The 20,079-nt window shown below is 39.8% G+C and overlaps 1 protein-coding gene across 1 annotated transcript; it reads left to right on the plus strand.

Moving 5' to 3' along the window:
- Positions 1-1,505: 1,505 nt before the first annotated feature.
- Ptger4 (prostaglandin E receptor 4) lies at positions 1,506-14,606 on the plus strand. The gene is made up of 3 exons (XM_027936204.2): positions 1,506-2,093; positions 2,567-3,485; positions 12,714-14,606. The coding sequence occupies exons 2-3, from the start codon at positions 2,610-2,612 to the stop codon at positions 13,308-13,310; spliced, it is 1,473 nt and encodes a 490-aa protein (XP_027792005.2). The 5' UTR covers positions 1,506-2,093; positions 2,567-2,609; the 3' UTR covers positions 13,311-14,606.
- The last annotated feature ends 5,473 nt before the right edge of the window (positions 14,607-20,079 follow it).

Genomic DNA, 20,079 nt, shown 5'->3' on the forward strand with positions numbered 1-20,079 from the left:
AATTGCCATTTATTCTTTTTATGTTAGCTAACAAATTTGTCTATCTCCTTCTGATACTTATGATAAAATAGTATACATGACAGAATGATGCTACATGTCTTAACACATGTCAATGTGATTCTAGATATTTTATGACCAGAAATTCGTTGATGAAATGCTCTCTTTGGTTCTCTTATTACTCACTTGTTACTGAGACTGACTGGGGAACCAGACAAATTCTTAGCAGGTTTGTTCATTCATGAAATCATATTTAAGAAAGAGTGCCAGATTATCATATAAAGGAATCACGTTACTTACCCTGTGAGATGTGTTAAAAGCAAGCGTACTACAGATGGAAAGAGGTTTTTCTAGGAATTTCAATTGTGTGAAGGCCCACACAATATCACTGTATAGTTTCCACCACCCCCCTTTTTCTTTTTAATGATGAAGCGGTTTTAATTACACCATGACGCTTTACCTTTTTTTTTTTTTTAAGTAGAAAGAAGTTAATAAATGAGTACATGGAAAAATTGTTCCACCACCAGACAAGGCCAAACAAACCATAAATCGAAGAAAAGGGTAGGGTAAAGGTAATGCTTAGAGAATCCTTTTGCCTGCGTGACTTTCAACCTCCTTCTCACCCTCTGATTGGCCTTTCCAAGGATTTATGGGGAAGGTGTCTAACAGAAATACAACCGGCTCAAGGCGGAAGCTCAGTCTACCTGTTCTTTCAGGTCGGAGAAATTCCCCAGGGGGAGAGATCTCCGCAGTTAGACTGTACTCCCACTCTCACCAATTCTCTCCAGGACTCTCCAAGCCACAAGGTTTTCGGCCACCTGGGCCAGGAGACGCTGTAATCGCGTCTTGTTTCTTTCTCTCTCTCTTCCCCCTCCCTCCCTTTCTCTTTTATCCTGCGGTGCCCTATGAGCGCAGCCCGCAGCCCGGGCACTGCCAACCAACTCCTTTTATGGTGAGAGGAAGAATTCTTCGTAGTTTCCACGCCCAAGCCTGGTACCTACCCACCCCTCCACCCACCGTGTCCGCGCGCGCACCCGAATAGGGTACAGCGCGCACGCACACTCCCACCTCTCCTCCCCACCGCTACTCCAGTGTGAAGTCCCAAAGCCATTGTTCTCCCTTCCCGAGGCACAGACGTAGCGCCTCGCGAGCACAGGTTGCGGGAAATAGCCCACTGGGAACGGCCAGGAGCGAGGGAGATGAGACGACAGTTTTAGCGTGGTCTCCCTCGCCCCCTGCCCCCGACACTGGATGGAGAGTTCGGGAGAAGCTGTGAGGGTGCCCGGGAAAGCACCGGGGCTTCCCCTGATCACCGCCGGCGGTGCCCTCTCAGAAAGTCCGCGGGTGAGATTTCAAGAGTCGCCCCCAGCAGCGCAGCTGGAGCGGCGCTAGTCTGAGCCCGGCATCCGCCCAGCGGCGCTCGCCGAGAACACGCTCCGCCCCCTTCCAGTTCAGCCAATGGGTGCCTGGGCCGCGCGCCGTCTGTCTCCGCCTCTGCCAGGGAAACTTGAAAGGAGGAGAAAAGTTTGTACAGAGGTTGGAAGGGCGAGAGCGGAGCTCGAAACCCGGCAGCCAGAGAGGAAGATGAACAGCTCTAGGTCAGAGCCCCAGATTGCGTGGACCCCGAGCCACCCCCAAGACACTAGGAGCGGTCTTAGTGGCAGCCGCCAACTACGGTAGCCGTCCGTTCTGCCCTCGGCTGGGGAGGAGGGCGGCAGGAACCGAGGACCCACGCACAGTTCCACCTGCGCGCGCGGCCACACACCTGGACGCTACCTGCCAGTGGCCAAGACCTGCGGGCTCTACCAAGCGGGGACTCATATTTGAAGGAAAGGGGAAAATTAAACAAAAAACTCAACACCAGTCTTCACTAACCCATCTGCTGCCCCTCCTGTTCTACAACTTTTTGAAAACTGACCACTCTGATCCCAGTTCCGGAAAATTGGCAGCCACGGAGACCCAGCTCCGAAAAAGCCTAAGGCTTAGTAAGTTCCACATTAAACCGGACGAGGCTGAAGGCAGGTTGGGGGCAGGTCCAGGAATCTGAGGCCTGAGCCTGGGCGCCTACGGTGCTGCTACAACCGCGTCCACTAAAGGTAAGATGGTGCAAGATGGGGTAGTGGTCATCAGGTAGACAGAGCAGTGGTCGGGTACTACCCCAGGAAAACTAAGAAAAGAGAGCAAGCTTTCCAAATCGTTTTCTATAACTTGATTGCTGTGAGAATTTTATCGACTCATAATCTTTCGGGAACAACAACACTGCGAGTCACTTTTCCCTTGAGATGGGTCTTGTTCATCTTGGCAATGGAGTGGGTTCGTTTGAGAGGAGGCGGCGGAGAGAATGGCAGTTATCAGCATCTAAATATTAATGTCAGTAGAGTGGTGCTGTTGGCAGGACGTATCGGGAGCCTGGGGATTTCGATAGCCGCAAGTCAGTCAGTGGCTACAGTCCAGAAAGTAAGATCAAGTTCCCTTGTCTCATCAGCAGAGTTTCTCGGGTAGGGGTCTAACACCTTACAAGTAATAACTTCCGCACACTGATCATTTTCCTGTCGCTTGCCATCCCTAGACCCAGCATCGTTCCGCAAGGCTGTGCACTGTCGACCACCAACATGTCAACGCCGGCGGTTAATGCATCCGCCTCCTCGAGTCCGGACCGTCTGAACAGCCCCGTTACCATCCCGGCGGTGATGTTCATCTTCGGGGTGGTGGGCAACCTGGTGGCCATCGTGGTGCTGTGCAAGTCGCGCAAGGAGCAGAAGGAGACCACCTTCTACACGCTGGTATGCGGGCTGGCTGTCACCGATCTACTGGGCACTTTGCTGGTTAGCCCAGTGACCATCGCCACGTACATGAAGGGCCAGTGGCCTGGTGAACAGGCGCTGTGCGATTACAGCACCTTCATCCTGCTCTTCTTCGGTCTGTCGGGCCTCAGCATCATCTGTGCCATGAGTATAGAGCGCTACCTGGCCATCAACCACGCCTACTTCTACAGCCACTACGTGGACAAGCGACTGGCCGGCCTCACTCTCTTCGCGGTCTATGCATCCAATGTGCTGTTCTGTGCGCTGCCTAACATGGGCCTCGGCCGCTCTCAGCTGCAGTACCCGCAGACCTGGTGCTTCATTGACTGGACCACCAACGTGACGGCGTACGCGGCTTTCTCCTACATGTACGCGGGCTTCAGCTCCTTCCTCATTCTCGCCACTGTGCTCTGCAACGTGCTCGTGTGCGGCGCACTGCTCCGCATGCACCGCCAGTTCATGCGCCGCACCTCGCTGGGCACCGAGCAGCACCACGCGGCTGCCGCCGCCGCGGTGTCCTCTGCTGCCTGTCGGGGCAACCCCTCTGCCTCCCCAGCCCTGCCGCGCCTCAGCGACTTTCGCCGCCGCCGGAGCTTCCGCCGCATGGCGGGCGCGGAGATCCAGATGGTCATCTTACTCATTGCCACCTCCCTGGTGGTGCTCATCTGCTCCATCCCGCTCGTGGTGAGTGGCCGGGCTCAGGCCTGTTCTGCCCTTTTCCCTCATCCACCCCTCTCCTCCTGCTCCTTCCCTTCCCTCGGATTTCTTAATTGCGTCTTCTCCAAATAGGGGCTGGAACCCCCCACAGGCCCTCTCTGAGAAAGCCTCTGGGGAGGCCTTCTGAGTGCCCAATTTTGAGACTGGGAGAGGGGTGCCTTCCCCTATATGCCCTGAATCTCTTTCTCCGAAAGCCTGGGTTCCTCTCCCTCCAGGGACAACCCCTACCTACCCCTTGGTGCTTGACATTAGTCCCCGATTGTCTGGGAACACACACCCCTCTCTCTGTCACCTGTGGAGGGAACCTCTCTGTAGGGTGACCTAGCCCAGTCCTCCACACTGACAACTTGCAGAGCCTGAAAACATCAGGGGTGATGATCTCTCTTGGAAACCATTTCTTAGGCCAATGGGGCTTTGGGTGTTTTGTTTTATGTAGAGCTTTTGGTTTGGTTATGTTTCCTTAGATAAAGTAGCATTTTAGTGCTAGAAGAGATAGCCAATGCTTTTGAGTCTTGCCTAACTCCTTCACCTCACAGAGGAAGAAGGGAATGATTGCTGAGAATAATCTAGCAGAAACTACACAGTGAGCTAGGTTCCCTGCTCTTTACCATGCTGTGCCTGGGAGAACATTTTGATGCATACAAATTATAACTCTTGCACAGGGCATGGCCCAAACTCAGGTTCATTAGTTCTTTCTGCAGGCCAGGAAAGTAATATTTCTGAGGAGGCCAATTATGGACAGGCTGATTTATATAAGTTAATGGATTTGAATACTCAAATAACCATGAGAGGTACAGTACCTTTATGGAGGTTTTAGATGGTTTATGAGATTTAGAGAGGATTCTTATTTATTGCCCAGACAAAATTCTACAGTTTTTGTGGCTCTTAGGCCATCAGACTCCAAACCCTGCTCCTATAGTATTGCATTCTCTCTCTTAGAACTTCTAATTTTGGCCTTTGTGCTGTATGTGTTAAAGTTTTGGTACACTTTATTTTCAGGACAACATTCTCTTTAAAGTTGCCTTTGGATTAACTTTTAAAATACACAGAAAGGTTCAAAGCCTACCTACTTCTCTATTTTTGCCTGTTATTAAGATGGAATGCACCAGTAACAGACAGGCAGGTGAACATAATTCTTTATCTAGTTTATCTTGAAAGAAACTAGTTCTAAGTTCCTCCATCTCTCTAAATACTGCATTCCTGGAAATTACAAAACACCGACTCAAAAAAGAGATGACTGCTCTTTCTTAGGCTTATTGGAAGCAAGAGGAAATACATGTAACGGGCTATTGTTCTTTCCTTTATTTTATTAATACTGTCCAGGATTATTTGATATAAAAATATTATATCTCTGATAAGTGACTGTAAATGGAAGGAACTTAGAGGTGGCTGGGAGCCAGCATACAGTAGCTTCTTGCCAATTGGTGTAAACAGAAGTAAATATAATTGGCAGAAGAGCCTTTAAGCCATTCCAGGACCCAGTGTAATTTACAGAGTGAAGTCACACTTGAGCCACATAAACATATTTTACTGTCTGTGATGGCAACTCAGGATCAAGTGAGCTTTTGTAAGAAAGCACTCTGCCCCTGCTAAGGTCTGGGTTCCTTGGCCTCTGCCTTATGTTTTGCAGAACAGTGAATGACAAAGTGAGTGGTTGTTATTTACAGAACATCCACTTTAAGGAACTAAGGAATCAGAGGTAGGAGGTTAGCAACAAGCTCATACTTTCTAAATGTTTTGGTTGGAGGTGAGCATGTGAAGCTACTGATTCCTGCAAATCCACGGATACAGGGTTTTCCTCCATCATCATGAGAGGCATTCTATTATAGACTGACAGTAGACTTGGCCCTAAAGTATAGGACCATTTATGACAAAGCCTTTGAAATTATTTGAGGACAATAAGTTGTTGTACTTGTATTTATGGTCTGCAAATTAACCATAGTTTAATCTAACAAAAAAATGTCAAGTCTGTAGAAAGTCAGTAATATATAGTAGATATTAAGTAATCTCAACCTGAACATTGAAACTGGCTCAGTTAAGAAGTAATCATGTTAGTCAAGAACTTACATAGATTTTGTGAAGTAAGGAAGCTTACAAATCGTAGTGGCTTAGTTTTTAGCCTTAAGTTTTGACTACTGAAAACTAATTTCAGAATCAGTTTAAGTGTAAATTTTTAAGTAATGGGATATTATATTATTACCCATCCACCCACGCACACTTCAGCAATTAAAGAATCAAAAGGGAAACATCCACAATTACAGTCCTCCTTGGCTTATTTTTGCAACATTCTTTTTCACCTTTCTCATAATGTAATTTAAGGTTAAAGCTTCTAAACTCTCTGGCAGTTAAAGCAGCAGGCTCTATTTTCAATTGCAGGGAAACTAATGAAGCATCAATTTTAACTTTTATCCAATAAAGTTGTTGCTAAACCTATCTGAGGAAAAATCAAATCCTTTGAATCACTTGGAAAGGTTACCTACCAGGGCATATATAGTTTCTTTTTAAAATCTCAAGGAAATTTGAAAGCTTGACACAAAGTAGTAGAGAAATATGAAGCCACTGGAAAGCAGCCAAGTTTCTGTCTTTGGGACACCAGGAAAGAAAAAGCTACAGTGGCTCTAAGAGGGTGTGTGATACTGAGTTTAGTATAAAAGGTAAATTTCAGTCTGGTATCAAAAAATAAATGTTTTATAAATAGATCTGAGTCTGGAATGGAAATTTAAGAAAGGTTGGGGAATTCATTGTGCTGAGCAGAACCTACAGAACTGTCTGAAGTGAATCATAGTCAATGAACAAAAAAGGTAGAAAGTGGAAGTGAAATCCATAGGAATATCAAATGTCAAGATTTGATAGGAAGGTGGTTCTTGTTATTTTGTCTTTTGTCTATTTGTAATCAATCTTGTTTTTTTTAATTTTAATACAGGAAAAGCTGAATAAATGAAAGAGTACACTTAAGATAAATAAAAGAGGATTGAATTCAGAAATGTGCAAGCAAGACAACTTCCTAACATCCCTGTGTTAAATGTTGTAGCTAGATCAATTTCTGCTACCTAATCTTGCAGTTACAGTACTAATGTTAAGATAATGATTGTAATCAAATATTTTGCCTCAGGGCTAAGCAATTATAATGTAGGATTTGGAAAGGCATTTTCCTTCATGCACAGGCAAGCCAAGGCCATATTTATTTATTTTCTTTTTCCTTACTCTGAATTAACAAGTATTCATCTCTATTGGGAGTGGAATAGTCAATTTGATTAATCTTCTGCTTGGGTCAGATAAAATTTAAGTCCTTAGGAAAATAACTTCCTGTGAGTATCTATTTAGTTGCTTACTATAAACTAATTGTCTCTATAAAGACAAGCTAAAGAGGTTGTCTTATCTACATACTTCCAAAGAATGTAATCCCCTTTTCTTTATCTTAAGCATACTTTATCATTTATTCAATTTTCCGGTGTTTAAAAAATCCTAAGACTGATTTCAAATAGAAGAACGGACAAAATTACTAGAAACTAGTTGATCATCAGCATTTGACCAGCAAAAGCTTATCAAAGCAGATGAAAACTGTATAAATAGATGCACATTTTTATTTAAGGCAAACTGGAATCTCATTATAAAATAACTGATGGGATTTTAGGTAAGAATTACATTTGTGGGTAATAGAATAAGACAGTAAATTTGGGTACAATTGCAGTAGAATCGAAAAGATGTGATTTTTTAAATAACTTTGGCTAAGTTAAGAATAGCAATTTCTAGAAGCAAGTTTTTTAGTCATAACATGAAATTGCAGACCCAGTAGTAAGTAGCACCTTGAACACAGGAGAATAACACACAAAAAAAGTGAGGTATTTCCACATCTGACATCTCATTTGAATCTTGTAAAAGCTCTGGGAAGAGAGTAGAGCAGACTGTCCTTTTCACCGTCTCTGCACGTCAGCTTCCCTAGCTGCACATGAAGAATTTTTCAGTTGGGGCTGAATTTGTAGCTTAGTGGTAGAGTGCTCACCTAGCACGCGTGAGGCACTGGGTTCGATCCTCGGCACCACATAAAAATAAACAAATAAAAGAAATGTGCTAGTGTCCATCTACAACTAAAAAGATATTTTAAAAAAAGAATTTTTCAGTGAAACTTACTGGGTTGCTTGGGTGAATCTTAGTCAAATGCTCCTTTCACCACCCTTTGCTGACCTGTCAAGTCTTGGTTTCATTGAACACCTACTAACAAGATATTTTTCCCCTAGAGCTGAAGTTATTCTTATAGTCTTCTTAAAATGTTGAAAATGAGAGTTTAAAAAATTTAGAAATAAATTTGCAATGAAGAGATTAACTAACAGAGATTAACTTGCCTGCAATAAGTATTCAGTTAGTGACCCAGAAGGAATGGGAAATGAGGTCTCTAATACCACCACAGAGTCAGAACTCTTTCCATGATCTTTCACTTCAAAAAAAAGAAAAAAAAATGGTAAGACCTTCTAGTAACAGCTGTGTCAATTCTGGACTCTTCACAAGGCAGTGAGTGAGATAACTGAGCACACACAGATAATTCCTTTTATGTTCTTGGAACAGACCAAGTAGCATGAGTGCACAAATCCAGTTACAGATCTTGGTATTTACTGGAAAGTACTACTATTTTGAAAATCAATTATTAAATTGTTCTGATTAAGATTTCAACATTCTTTTGTCAATTCAACATTCCCTGCAAACAGGTTGTTCTTAAGTAGAAAGTACATGTTTTTAATACCATGTCATTAACCACATCCTAAAGTTACCCCCTACCCACATTTTTCAAATTAATGATCTATTCCACAGTGGCCAAGTGTCCCTATATAGGTTACAAGAAAAACAAAGAGAGCCAGCATATGTGTTCTATCCTGGACACTGTAGTACACACTTCAACAACTTATGCACAAATTGTAAGAACAGCCAGGATTTGAACAGAGGTTTATTTGATCACAAAGCTCCGGCATTTACCTCTACAACATGTAGCCTCCCTTGAACTTTCCTATCATTACACCTTGTGAATTTATCAAATCCTCTCCAAGTTACATTCCAATGCTCTTGAACCCTAAGCTCTAATCAGTCTCAGAAAGTTTGAAATATTTTCATGTATGACAATATTAGTGAAAATCATGTGCACAAATCTGCAGCTACTACAGCTTTTAAAAGTCATCTTTTAAAATTGGCTGAAAGTTGAGGTATTGCTTGAGTTCAGTGAATTGTTTAGGATTTTTTTTTTCCCCTCTGACTCAGAGGTTCTGTTTTATCATCAGCACAGTCTTCCAGCACTGGAAACTGCCTGCACTTGTTTATTTGTGTAACATATAGGGCCCATTGGACATGAGTTCCAGAAAAGTTTTCACCTCCCCGCATGACATTGAAGTACTGCTGTAGATATTCCCATCCTAATCTGGGTTTCCCTTCCTTCAGGGAGAAAAAAATCAAGTAGCCTTTAAAGTGATGCAGAAGTTGCTAAATTTATTCAAACATTACAAAATGCATGAACTTTTTGTTTTAGATTCTTCCCCCATGTCTATTTGAAGTAAACCTCCTTTGAGAATATTATTCAAAGTAAAACTCATCATTCATATTCATTCTTTTCAAATAATTTGACCTACTTTTAAGGATGCTTCTCCCTGAATTTAGAATTTGTGTTTTCTACTCATCCTTCTGCTACCCTGTGAACTCCCCTTTAGTGAGGAGACATTAAAAGCCAGGTTTAGCAGCTTGTACTAAATTGTAAGCTTTCCTCCGCAGCATTCCCTTCTGCAGTAGTCAGAATTAATTATAGCTGTGGATGAAGTGAGGCACAGAAGTGATACTTTCCTTGCCTCTCATCACCTTTGACTGTGAACACCAATCATCAATTATTTTTCAATCCTCTGACTTTTCTAAAAAGTCACAGAAATTTAAAAATAAAATGCTAAGTCCTAAAATTCCTTTAAATAGCTATGAATATCATCCCATCTTAACTATTCAAAAATTTTCCTCCTTTCAGTAGTAACCATGTTTCCTTTGAGGTTGTGGTAAAGAAGCAACAAGCAACATGACATGTCAATGTTTAAAATCTCAGAAATGCAGTATTCAGACTTGTCCAAGATTCTGGTCTGAAAGAATCTTGGAAATGGCTGTGCAAAATGCATCCTAGGGAGGCACCCTGTTACCAGACGCCGGGATGGAGCAACACTGCCACCTAGAGGCACTAAAGCCTCAAGTCAACACAAACCCTGCCACACACAGAGGACCTGACAGTGACAGATATAGAAGTGTCATTTCTTTTAATCTTAGAAACATAATATGGGATGTGAGTAAAATATAGACCTCATGCATTTTGCCATTGACTCCGATCACAGGAAATAATTCTTAAGCAGAAATATAGGCTTGTAGAACAAAACAAAATAAAAAATCATGGAATTCATCTGGAACCTGGGGGCCCAGAACAGACAACAATGTGGGGAACTCTGAGAAGAACCTTCAGGTCTCAGTAAAAAATACCTCATCTGAGGAAAGTCTCAAGGGAACATTTAGTTCCCAGGTACCACTGAGGACCTCAATCAAGCTTCTGGAAAGAAGAAACCACAATGCTTTGTTTTACTAATTTTTGTGAAGATTTTTTAAAGAAATCAGTCAAGCTTTGTCTTGGTATCATCATTTATCCCAGCATAGTTCCTGCAAGTATTTTAAGAGAAGACTTCATATACTGCTATTCATTCTTTATTTAGCTGTCTTCCAGAGATCAAAATGATAATTTCATCTTACAGTCATTGGATCACTCTGTTTGATGAATTTACAAGTCCACAATTCTTAATCTTAAATCTGTAGGGCCAGATGTGTTTCAGAATTCAGAATTTCAATCAGTTATTAGTATGTCATAAAATGTGTGATCTTTCCATCAGATCTGGGAAAGTGCCCCTGGAACAAAACAGAAATATTCACTCTAAGATGAATAAATAAAACTAAAAATAGTATCATAGTCAGTTTGGATCAGATTTTGATGCCAAGTTTGGGTCAGGTTTTGCAACCAAGTAAGTTCCCAAAGCAAAACGACGGAAGACCAACAAGATTTTCTTAATGAAGGATCAGTGGACCTATAGCTGATTAATATCTAAACTTCTGTTAAGGAAGACATAGAAATATAGTTAAATGTCATTGATCTAGCATCATCCAGGAATGGTTTTCATATAAGTTGAATTCTGAAAATTAATGAAACTTATTTGAAACATTTTGAACTTCCATTTTTGTTGTTTTGTCCACATTGTTGTAAATTTTTCTAAAATATCACCACCTTTTTTCTGATGATTCATAACAGCATGAATCGTTAATTATTATACTATATGGTAAAGGCAGCAATGTCCTGAAGTCTTGTTAAATTTAGAAATATTTGCTTCTAATTCATAGATATAGGCTCTAGGTATGCTCTTATGAGTTCCTTTTTCTCTTTTTTATGGTTTTTGTTTATATTTCCCAGCTTTAAGAATTGCTGGGACTAGGGTTGTAGCTTAATGGTAGAGTGCTTGCCTAGCATGTGTGAGGTACTGGGTTTGATCCTCAGCACCACATAAAAATAAATGAAAGTATTTTTTAAAAATATAATTGCTTTTAACTTCTCCCTAAAATAATTATCAAAGGCAGGTAATACTGACTAAATAATTACTAAATAGATGGCAGCGATCTCAAAAACACATTTTATGTGAATTACAGATGAATTTTTTACATAAATGATCCCAATGTGATTAGAAGTAAGATCTAGATTTTTTAAAAAAATATTTAAATTTTAACAAGTGCTTTTTCTAAGGAGCAAAATAATAGTTTTCCTTAAGTTTATACCAATTTATGCTTTTTTCAGTGAATCATTCAACATTCCTAGAAGCTGACATTATTTCATTCTTCGACTTTGCACATGGAGCCATCCCTCTTTGAAAGTTATTTCCTTCCTTCTATATTTAGCAAATTCCTACTCATCCATCACAACTCAGGGCTTCCTTTCCTCCAGGAAGTGTGTCCTCCAGGTCTGGATTAGCTGAGCTCCCATGTGCACACCTCTCTCATATCATTAAATCACTCCACAGTAATAATTGATCCACTTTTCGGTCCTCTGGACTGTACATTACTCTCTGCCTTCAGAAAGTTTATGACATCTAGTACAACTTTTTGTCCCTAAAACCTACCATAATACCTAAAACACAGCTCTCTGTATTTAGCTGATTTTAAAAATGAGTATCATATAAAATATATACAACAGCTGCTCGGATAGGGGAAATCAGTAGCTCTTGGAAAAAAAGAGATTTCATTAGAATGATGAAAACTTAAAAGCACTCACAGAAACTAAGTTAGCAAAATGCTTCACAAGGAGACTTTATTTGTTGAGGGACAACCAGCACCCCACCAGGGTAGTTTCCTGCTTAGAAGACTGAGAGCTGCCTGAGCAATAGAAAATCTGGAATAATTAGATAAAAGTAAGAGACAGAACCAGAAAAAAAAAAAAATATATATATATATATATATGAATTGGAGCACCTGATAGGTTTTCCAGCCTTGTTAGGAGCTGGAACTGAACAACTGAAAAATGGCTCCAATTCTTTATTTAAGCAATAATACATCAAAGCATCAAAGGAAGGGATAAAGTGTCAGGGGGAGGAGTCTTGCTTCTCTGTGTGGCAGGGGTCTTGTAGTAAACAGGTTGATTGGCATCTTGGCAAACCACACCCACCTCTGTTTGGCTGTGTTTCCAGTGGGTCACCCCCATCTCCCATGCTGTGCTGAACTTAGAGGCAGGTAGGAAGTCACACGTACTGGGCAGTCTCAAACCAGCAGGGTTGCCCCTGGGAGTTCCCAGATACCAGACTTTCCTGTCGAATGGCTTCCGTGTCCTTTTTAGTTCACACACAGTTCACGGATGACTCACGGTATTTATTCATATATTTCGTGCACATACATTGCATTTTTGTACACCATCTTTGATCTATGCAAGATATTCATAAGATTCTTACAAAAATATTTATTTATACTAACTCCAAACAAATGTAATTGCATTTTTGAAATAACCGGTTATTCTGAGGTTCATTGTGTAAACTGCCCTTTTCTTGGAAGTTACTAACAGAAGAGAGCTGCTACCTAATATTGCTACCATAGATATAGCATTTAAGCGTTTTCCCGGTTGCTTAATTATAAAATCTAAATGTGGGCATCTCGTTTACGCAGGTGCGTGTATTCATCAACCAGTTATATCAGCCAAGTGTGGTGAGAGAAATCAGCAAGAACCCAGATTTGCAGGCCATCCGAATTGCTTCTGTGAACCCCATCCTGGACCCCTGGATATACATCCTTCTACGAAAGACAGTGCTCAGTAAAGCAATAGAGAAGATCAAATGCCTCTTCTGCCGCATCGGTGGGTCCCGAAGAGACCGCTCCAGACAACACTGCTCGGAGAGTCGAAGGACGTCTTCTGCCATGTCCAGCCATTCTCGCTCCTTCATCTCCCGGGAGTTGAAGGAGATCAGCAGTACATCTCAGACCCTCCTCTACCTGCCAGACCTAAGTGAGAGTGGCCTTGCAGGCAGGAATTTACTTCCAGGCGTGCCTGGCATGGGCCTGGCCCAAACAGACACCACCTCACTGAGAACTTTGCGAATATCAGAGACCTCAGACTCCTCACAGGGCCAGGACTCCTCCGAGAGTGTGCTACTGGTGGATGAGGTTGGAGGAAGGAGCAGCGGTGATGGGCCCGCTCCTAAGGGTAACTCCCTGCAAGTCACATTTCCCAGCGAAACACTGAACTTATCTGAAAAATGTATATAGTAGTTAGGGAAAGACAGCACTGTTTCTGGAACGGTCTAAAATCCTGTGCAATAGCCACATTAAGAGTTTAGCTGTGCTCAGAAGGGCTGCTTTCATCCATGACTCACAATAGAGAATAGTCAGGCTCTTGAGCACTTTCAAACCATCAAGCTGATTCACCTGTGTTCAGGGGCCTGCAGCACATTGGTTGCCACCCTGCTAGGACACAGGACTACAGCCACAACTTGATGGCTAGGAGGAAATACCCTCAGTTTTGTGACTGGATGGGAGGATGGCAGAAGTTATGCTATTTTCATAACATCAAGAGCTTTCTGTCTGGCACACAGCAGAGGCCCAGATACCAGAAGGGCTCTATTTTAATAAACTATGAGGACTACTACCTTATGGCTGATTTAAATGTCTCACTAAAGCATGAAATGTGAATTTTTATTGTTGTAAATATGATTTAAGGTATTTAAAGTATTTTCTTCTCTATGAGAAGGTTTATTGTTGATACACGGTATAATAAAGTTATGATAACCCCTCTCCTCCCAGTGTAACCAGCTAAAGTTGAAGATGTTAGATTTTTTTTTTTTCCATAAAGAAGTTCAGGCCAAAGTGTCAAAAATAGATACAAAATTTTTGAAGAAAGAGTTTAGTATTGACAAAGGAATAAAGAAAACACATCCTTTAAGATGTGAAAATTATAGTCCAAAATATTATTATTTCCAAACTATGTATAATAGTGGAAATTATTTTAGTGACATTACACTTATTTATCCAGAAAGCTGTGAATTCAAGAGAACCTGACACGCTGGGAAATTCAACTTTTGTTTCCACTAACTGATACTTTTTAAAATATAAAATTTTAAGTGTTTACCCATAATTGAAATGTATGATATAAAAACTCTAAGCAGTTTGTTTTCCCCCTAAAAGTGTGCATAGTTTTGCTTGCCTAAGAAATGACCTAGAATATCCTTTAAAATATAAGACAAGTTGCACCTTAAAGATTTTGAGATGTAGTTAAATTCATCTTTTACATGTGTCAAAAGAGTGTCATATGGTTGTATTGGGCACATAAAGGTCACCTTCTAATAGTTTGGTGTAGTACCCAGTGATGCTGTACATGTATTTGAAGGACCTTCCTAAAGAAATATTAAGCATGTTTTGTTGCTTAAAGTGTTTTTGTGAATTGCTTGGTTGTGATTAAATTCTGAGCCTAATATTGATATGGTTTTAAGAAGTAGTTGTACCAACTGAAATTATTTGGGGGATTATAATAAATAAATGCATTCCAGCTGAGTTCCATATCCTCAATTTGGAAATTGTATGGTCTTCATTTCAGGACTTCTTCTACATCCTTTTAAACATAATTTTTTTAAATGTTAAATTATCCTGAAGAAGTTGCAAGAATAGTACAAAGCCTCAAATCCACTTAGTAGAGAATAGATTAGAAAACATGATCCAAGTGTACACAAGTTCAACAGTTTACATGGGTGGTGAGTGAGATAGTGTTATGCTCTAAAAGCTGCATGTAAAGTACTCAAATGGTTATTACAAAAAATGAGCACAAACTTTTGTTCCCATTTGCGATTTCTCTAGATCAGTGCTTCTCCAATTTCAGTCTGCATGAGTCATCTGGAGAGCACAGGAAACACACACACATGGTTTCGGATTCAGTAGGTCTGGGGTATCAACATTTCTAAAAAGCTCCTGGGTGATGTCAATGCTGCCGGTGTTAGGGTACACTTCAAATGGGAATGATCCCGCGGAATGAGGTCATGATTTTCTCTTGGCAAGTTTTTAAAGATATTTTTTAATGATGTCAGAAAAATAGGCCTATCATCTTCACAGATCTACCAGCACAGTGATTCTCTCTGAGGTAGGGATGATTCAAAAAAGGAGTAAGCAGCTTCAGCTTCTAAAAATGTCCTATTTTACTTGTAGAGAAGGATTTTGTTTTGTCTCAAAACAAAATTCTTTTGAATGGCATCAGAGCAACACCTAGATTTATATACAAGTGAATACATACATATCCATCACCCATGATCATGGGGAAAAACCAAAGCCCCACTCATATGAGTTAAAACTATTAATACTCAAGACACAATTTCATTCATCTTCACTTCAGGTTCACCACTGGGGCAATGATTTGGTTCAATCTTTTGAACTAAAATATTCATACACTATAAGAGTTATAAAAGTATACACCTTTAAAATATTTTAGTAATATTCACAAAATTAGGCAGCTATCACTGCTAATTACAGAACATCTTCATAATCTCAAAAAAGAAATCACATGCCCACTTATAGCCAGTTCCTCTTTTCCTCTCCCCAAAACCCTAGCAACCACTCTATCGCTATGAATTTGTCTATTCTGCATATTTTTAAAAATATTTTTTTGATGTAGATGGACACAATAATCTTTATTTTTATGTGGTGCTGAGGATTGAACACAGTGCCCCACGCATGTGAGGCAAGCACGCTACCACTGAGCTACAACCCCAGTTCATATCCTTCATATTTTTATTTGTGTCTAGCTTTTTTCTGTTAGAAATATTCCAAGACTCACTAAAATTGCAGCATGAATCAGTACTTCAGTTCTTTTTTGTGGCTGAATTGTATCCCATGGAATGGATATATATTTTGTTTATCTATTGGGCACTGGGTTGTTTTCACTTTTGGGGTATTGTGAATAATGCTGCTAGGAATGTTTTTGTATACAAGATTTTGTATGAAAATATTTTCAATTTTTGGCATATACCTGGGAGTGAAATTGCTGGGATATGGTAACTATAAATTCAACACTTTGAGGCAACATCAAATTGTTTTCTCATGTAACTGTACCATTTTACATCCCCACCAGCAATGTACAAGGGTTTCAATTTTTCCATATCCTTCTCAACACCTGTTATTGTATTTTTTTTTTATTACAGTCATTCTATGGGTATGAGGTAGTATTTCATTGTGGTTAGATTTACATTTTCCTGATGACTAATGATATAGAGAATGTATTCACATCCTTATTGGCTATTTGTATATCTTCTTTGGAGAAATGTCTATTCAAGTCCTTGGTCCACTTTTTAATTGACTATATGAGCCAATTGTTGCATTAACATTTGCTTTAATTAGCTAAGGCTGCCACAATGAAATACCACTGGCTGAATGGCTTAAACAACAGAATTTCTGTTCTTACAGTCCTAAAGATCAGAGTCTAAGATAGAAATGAGGGCAGGTTGGTTTGTCTTGAGGCCTCTACCCTTGGCCTGCAGATGGTCACCTTCTCACTGTGTCCTCATATGGCCTTTGCTCTGTGTGCTCATTGCTGGTATCTGTGTCTCCCTTTTTGTCTGTCTCTGTCTCTCTCTGATATGATACCAAATGAACTGGATACCACCTCATGCTTACAATCTCATTTAACCTTAGTTTCTTCCTTAAGGGCCTTAGCTCCAAATACAGTCATATTGAGGGTTACAGTTTCAACAAATGAATTTGAGGACACATAATCCAATCCATTTTACTGCTGAATAAAAGCAAAGCCAAGGGAAAAGTCTTGTTCAGTTGTCTATTTCATAATTATTTGTAAGACTTAACTTCTATGTAATGCAAAGCTTATTTTGTGGTTGTTCATGATGATGATGATGATGATGATGATGATGATGACGACGACTTTGTTGTTTTTTGTTGTGGGACACTTATTCAGACTGTTTAGAGAGCCTCAGATTTTCTGTACAGGAAAGTTCTGATTGTCTAGTAGCTGGTATTGAATCTAACTGGGTCGCAATAGGCTATGATGGACAGGAAGGTAATTTTAACACCATCTCATAATCTGAGACCATCTCCACCGGGTCAAGTATGTTAGAAAAGGTAATGAGATTGCTAGTGGTGCTTTGACCAGCAGAATCAAGAGTCTTTTCCAAAATGACCACTAGCCCTCTCCACAAACTTTCTGTTGGAGCCACAAACACAAAGGCCATGGAAAAATGTAAACACAGTAATATTTACTGTTATCTGTGCCTTTTGGCCTCAAATGTTAATGCAGAAAAATCCATATTACACAAAATACTCATTTTTCCAAACCTCCTTGTACTAGTGTCAGAAAAAAATAAGCCATGATATTTACTCTCTTTCATCACTCCCTTTACCTCATCTCTTTCTCCAACAAAACCCAAACCTGAGTCTAAGACCCTGTGATCATTATCTTATGACTGCTCTCCAGGTGTGTAAGAAATGGAACCAGAGTTTAAAAAAGAGATGGCAAGGGAGAGCATTTGACCATATGGCTTAGCATGGATTGCCCTGGGAATAGCTAAAGCTTTAGTGCCAGGCTAGAAGCACCTTAGAAAAAAGGAAGAGAGAGAGAGAGAGAGAGAGAGAGCGAAAGCGAGCGAGGTCTCTGGTCCATATATTAACAATTCTACCATTCATTCATTCCCTTTCCTGGCCATACACTCTAATCACCACCATGAAAGAGAAGAACAGAACACCAAACAATTTATGTCCTAAGGGGGAAAAAAAAATTTTTTGGAGCCAGGGTCTTGCTATGTTGCCCAAGCTGGTGGTCCCAAACTCATGGTCTCAAGCAATCCTCCCAAGTAGCTGGGACTATAGATATGTGTGCCACTGCATCTGTCTGTCCTAAGAACTTTTAGTAACAGCAACTCCATTCACTAGATCTGAACAGTAATGTAAGTTTTTTTTTCTTTCTTGAGAAAGGGTGAAACAGGACTCAATATAAAGGAGAAGCAAAGAGAATTCTAAGAATGATTTGGGGGTAACCATAGATTTCTTAGTACACAAGAAGCACAACCATTAAAAATAACCTATAAATTGGACTTCATCAAAATTTTAAATGTCTGCTCTTTAAAAGGTATTATAAAGAAAACAAAGGGAGAAATTATTCGAAATATATAAATCCCCAAAATAACTTTTATCTGATATTAAAATTCTTATAACTCAATAACCAAAATTAAAAAGACAAAATATTTGAACAAAAGAAGACACAAAAATGTTAAATAAGCCTATGAAAATATGCCTTGCATAATCAGAGAAATGCACATTAAAATCTCAATGAACTACTACTACACATTCATTCAAGTTGCTCAAATTAAAAAGACTGACAATACCAAACATTAACATAGATGTGAAGCAATTGAAACTTCTTTAATAAACTGCTGGTAGAAGGCAAAATACTTTGGAAAACAGTTCGGCAGTTCCCTCTAAACTGTCACATATACTTATCCTAAGACTCAGCAATTCCATTTCCTAAGCATTTACCTAAGACAAATAAAAATGTATGTCCATTACACAGAACTGTGATCTATGTGCACAGCAGCTTTATTCATAAGAGAGAAAAACTTGAAACAACCTAGATGTCCATCAACAGGAAGAGCTAAATAAATTGTAACATATTCATACTGTAGAATACTAAGCAATAAATGGGAACATATTACTTATATACACAATAACACAGATGAAATCTCAAAAAAATGCTGAACAAAGACAACTCAGATACAAAGAGTACATATTGTATGATCTATTTATTTGAAAGTCTCGAAAAATGAAATCTAATTTATAGTCACACAAAGCAGGTTAAGTAGTTAAACAGGGCTGGCTGTTAGAGTAGAGGGGAAGTGACTGCATAAAAGCTTTAGAGACCTTTTTGGTGATGGGACATAAATTTCCTCTTAATAGTGACAGTGGCTACATGGGCGTTTGTTTACATTTGTCAGTTCACCAAACTGTAAATTAAAATGGTTGTATTTCATTATGTTCAAATTATATTAATTTAAGAAAGTTGACAGGAGTAGGAAGAGGATACCATAATTCATTTCATAGTCTTCCCTTCCAATTAAATGTACATTCTATATTGTGGCTTATCCTTGTACTAAATAAGTAGACCTTGTAAATATCCTGAAGAAATTTTTAAGTTGCCTTATAACTAATATTTCTCATTTTTAATAAAATTCCCATAATTGAAAAAATGAAAATTAGCCAAGAATTCCCCCATTCATTTATACTAAATCTCATTTTTACTTTGAAATAAAAGTTTTGTGGGAGCAGTAGGGGGGATAGGAAGGGCAGCAGAATAGAATAGACATTATGATTGATGTATGTACATTCCATGTATGTATTATATGTCAAAATACATTCTGCTATCATGTATGACTAAAAAAAATAAAAATAAATCTTATGGCAAAAAAAAAAAAAGAAATAAAATTTTTCTTAAGAGTTTTGAGTGAGTCATTTAAAATAATCCATGTCCCCTCATGGCCTCTTGAAGCACTTGAGAGAAAGTCAAATAGGAGGAGAGTGAATATATCAGATTTACTGCTGAAGATAAATGATATAATAAGTTAAATGATATAATTTAGGTCTGTGCCAACAACAGTCACCTCATACTGCACCCAAAATTAAAGATAACCTGCTCTACAAGCCATGCACAGTTCTGCAAGCATGAGTATCCCCTTGCAGAGAGGCAGACACAGCCTTCACCACAAGGTTCCCAAGGTTGAGAACAGGTATGACAAACCCAAAGAAGGGAGAAAGGTATGTGAATGTCACTTCTTTATCCCAAATTCCCTCCTCTCCCAGCGAGGTGAGAAGAGAATAGAATTCTTTGGTTAATGAACATCCTAAGAAACACTGTGAAAAGAAGCCATCCCTTTCTGCCTTCCAACCAGTGGAGAGGAGTGTTTCTCAACTTTTCTTCCCTGTCGGCATATACAACAGATGAAATTCACATGTAATCAAATTAAGACAGGATTCATGTATGGTATTCTAACTACAG

Source organism: Marmota flaviventris, chromosome 5 (assembly GCF_047511675.1).
Source record: "Marmota flaviventris isolate mMarFla1 chromosome 5, mMarFla1.hap1, whole genome shotgun sequence".
Taxonomy (NCBI): Eukaryota; Metazoa; Chordata; class Mammalia; order Rodentia; family Sciuridae; genus Marmota; species Marmota flaviventris.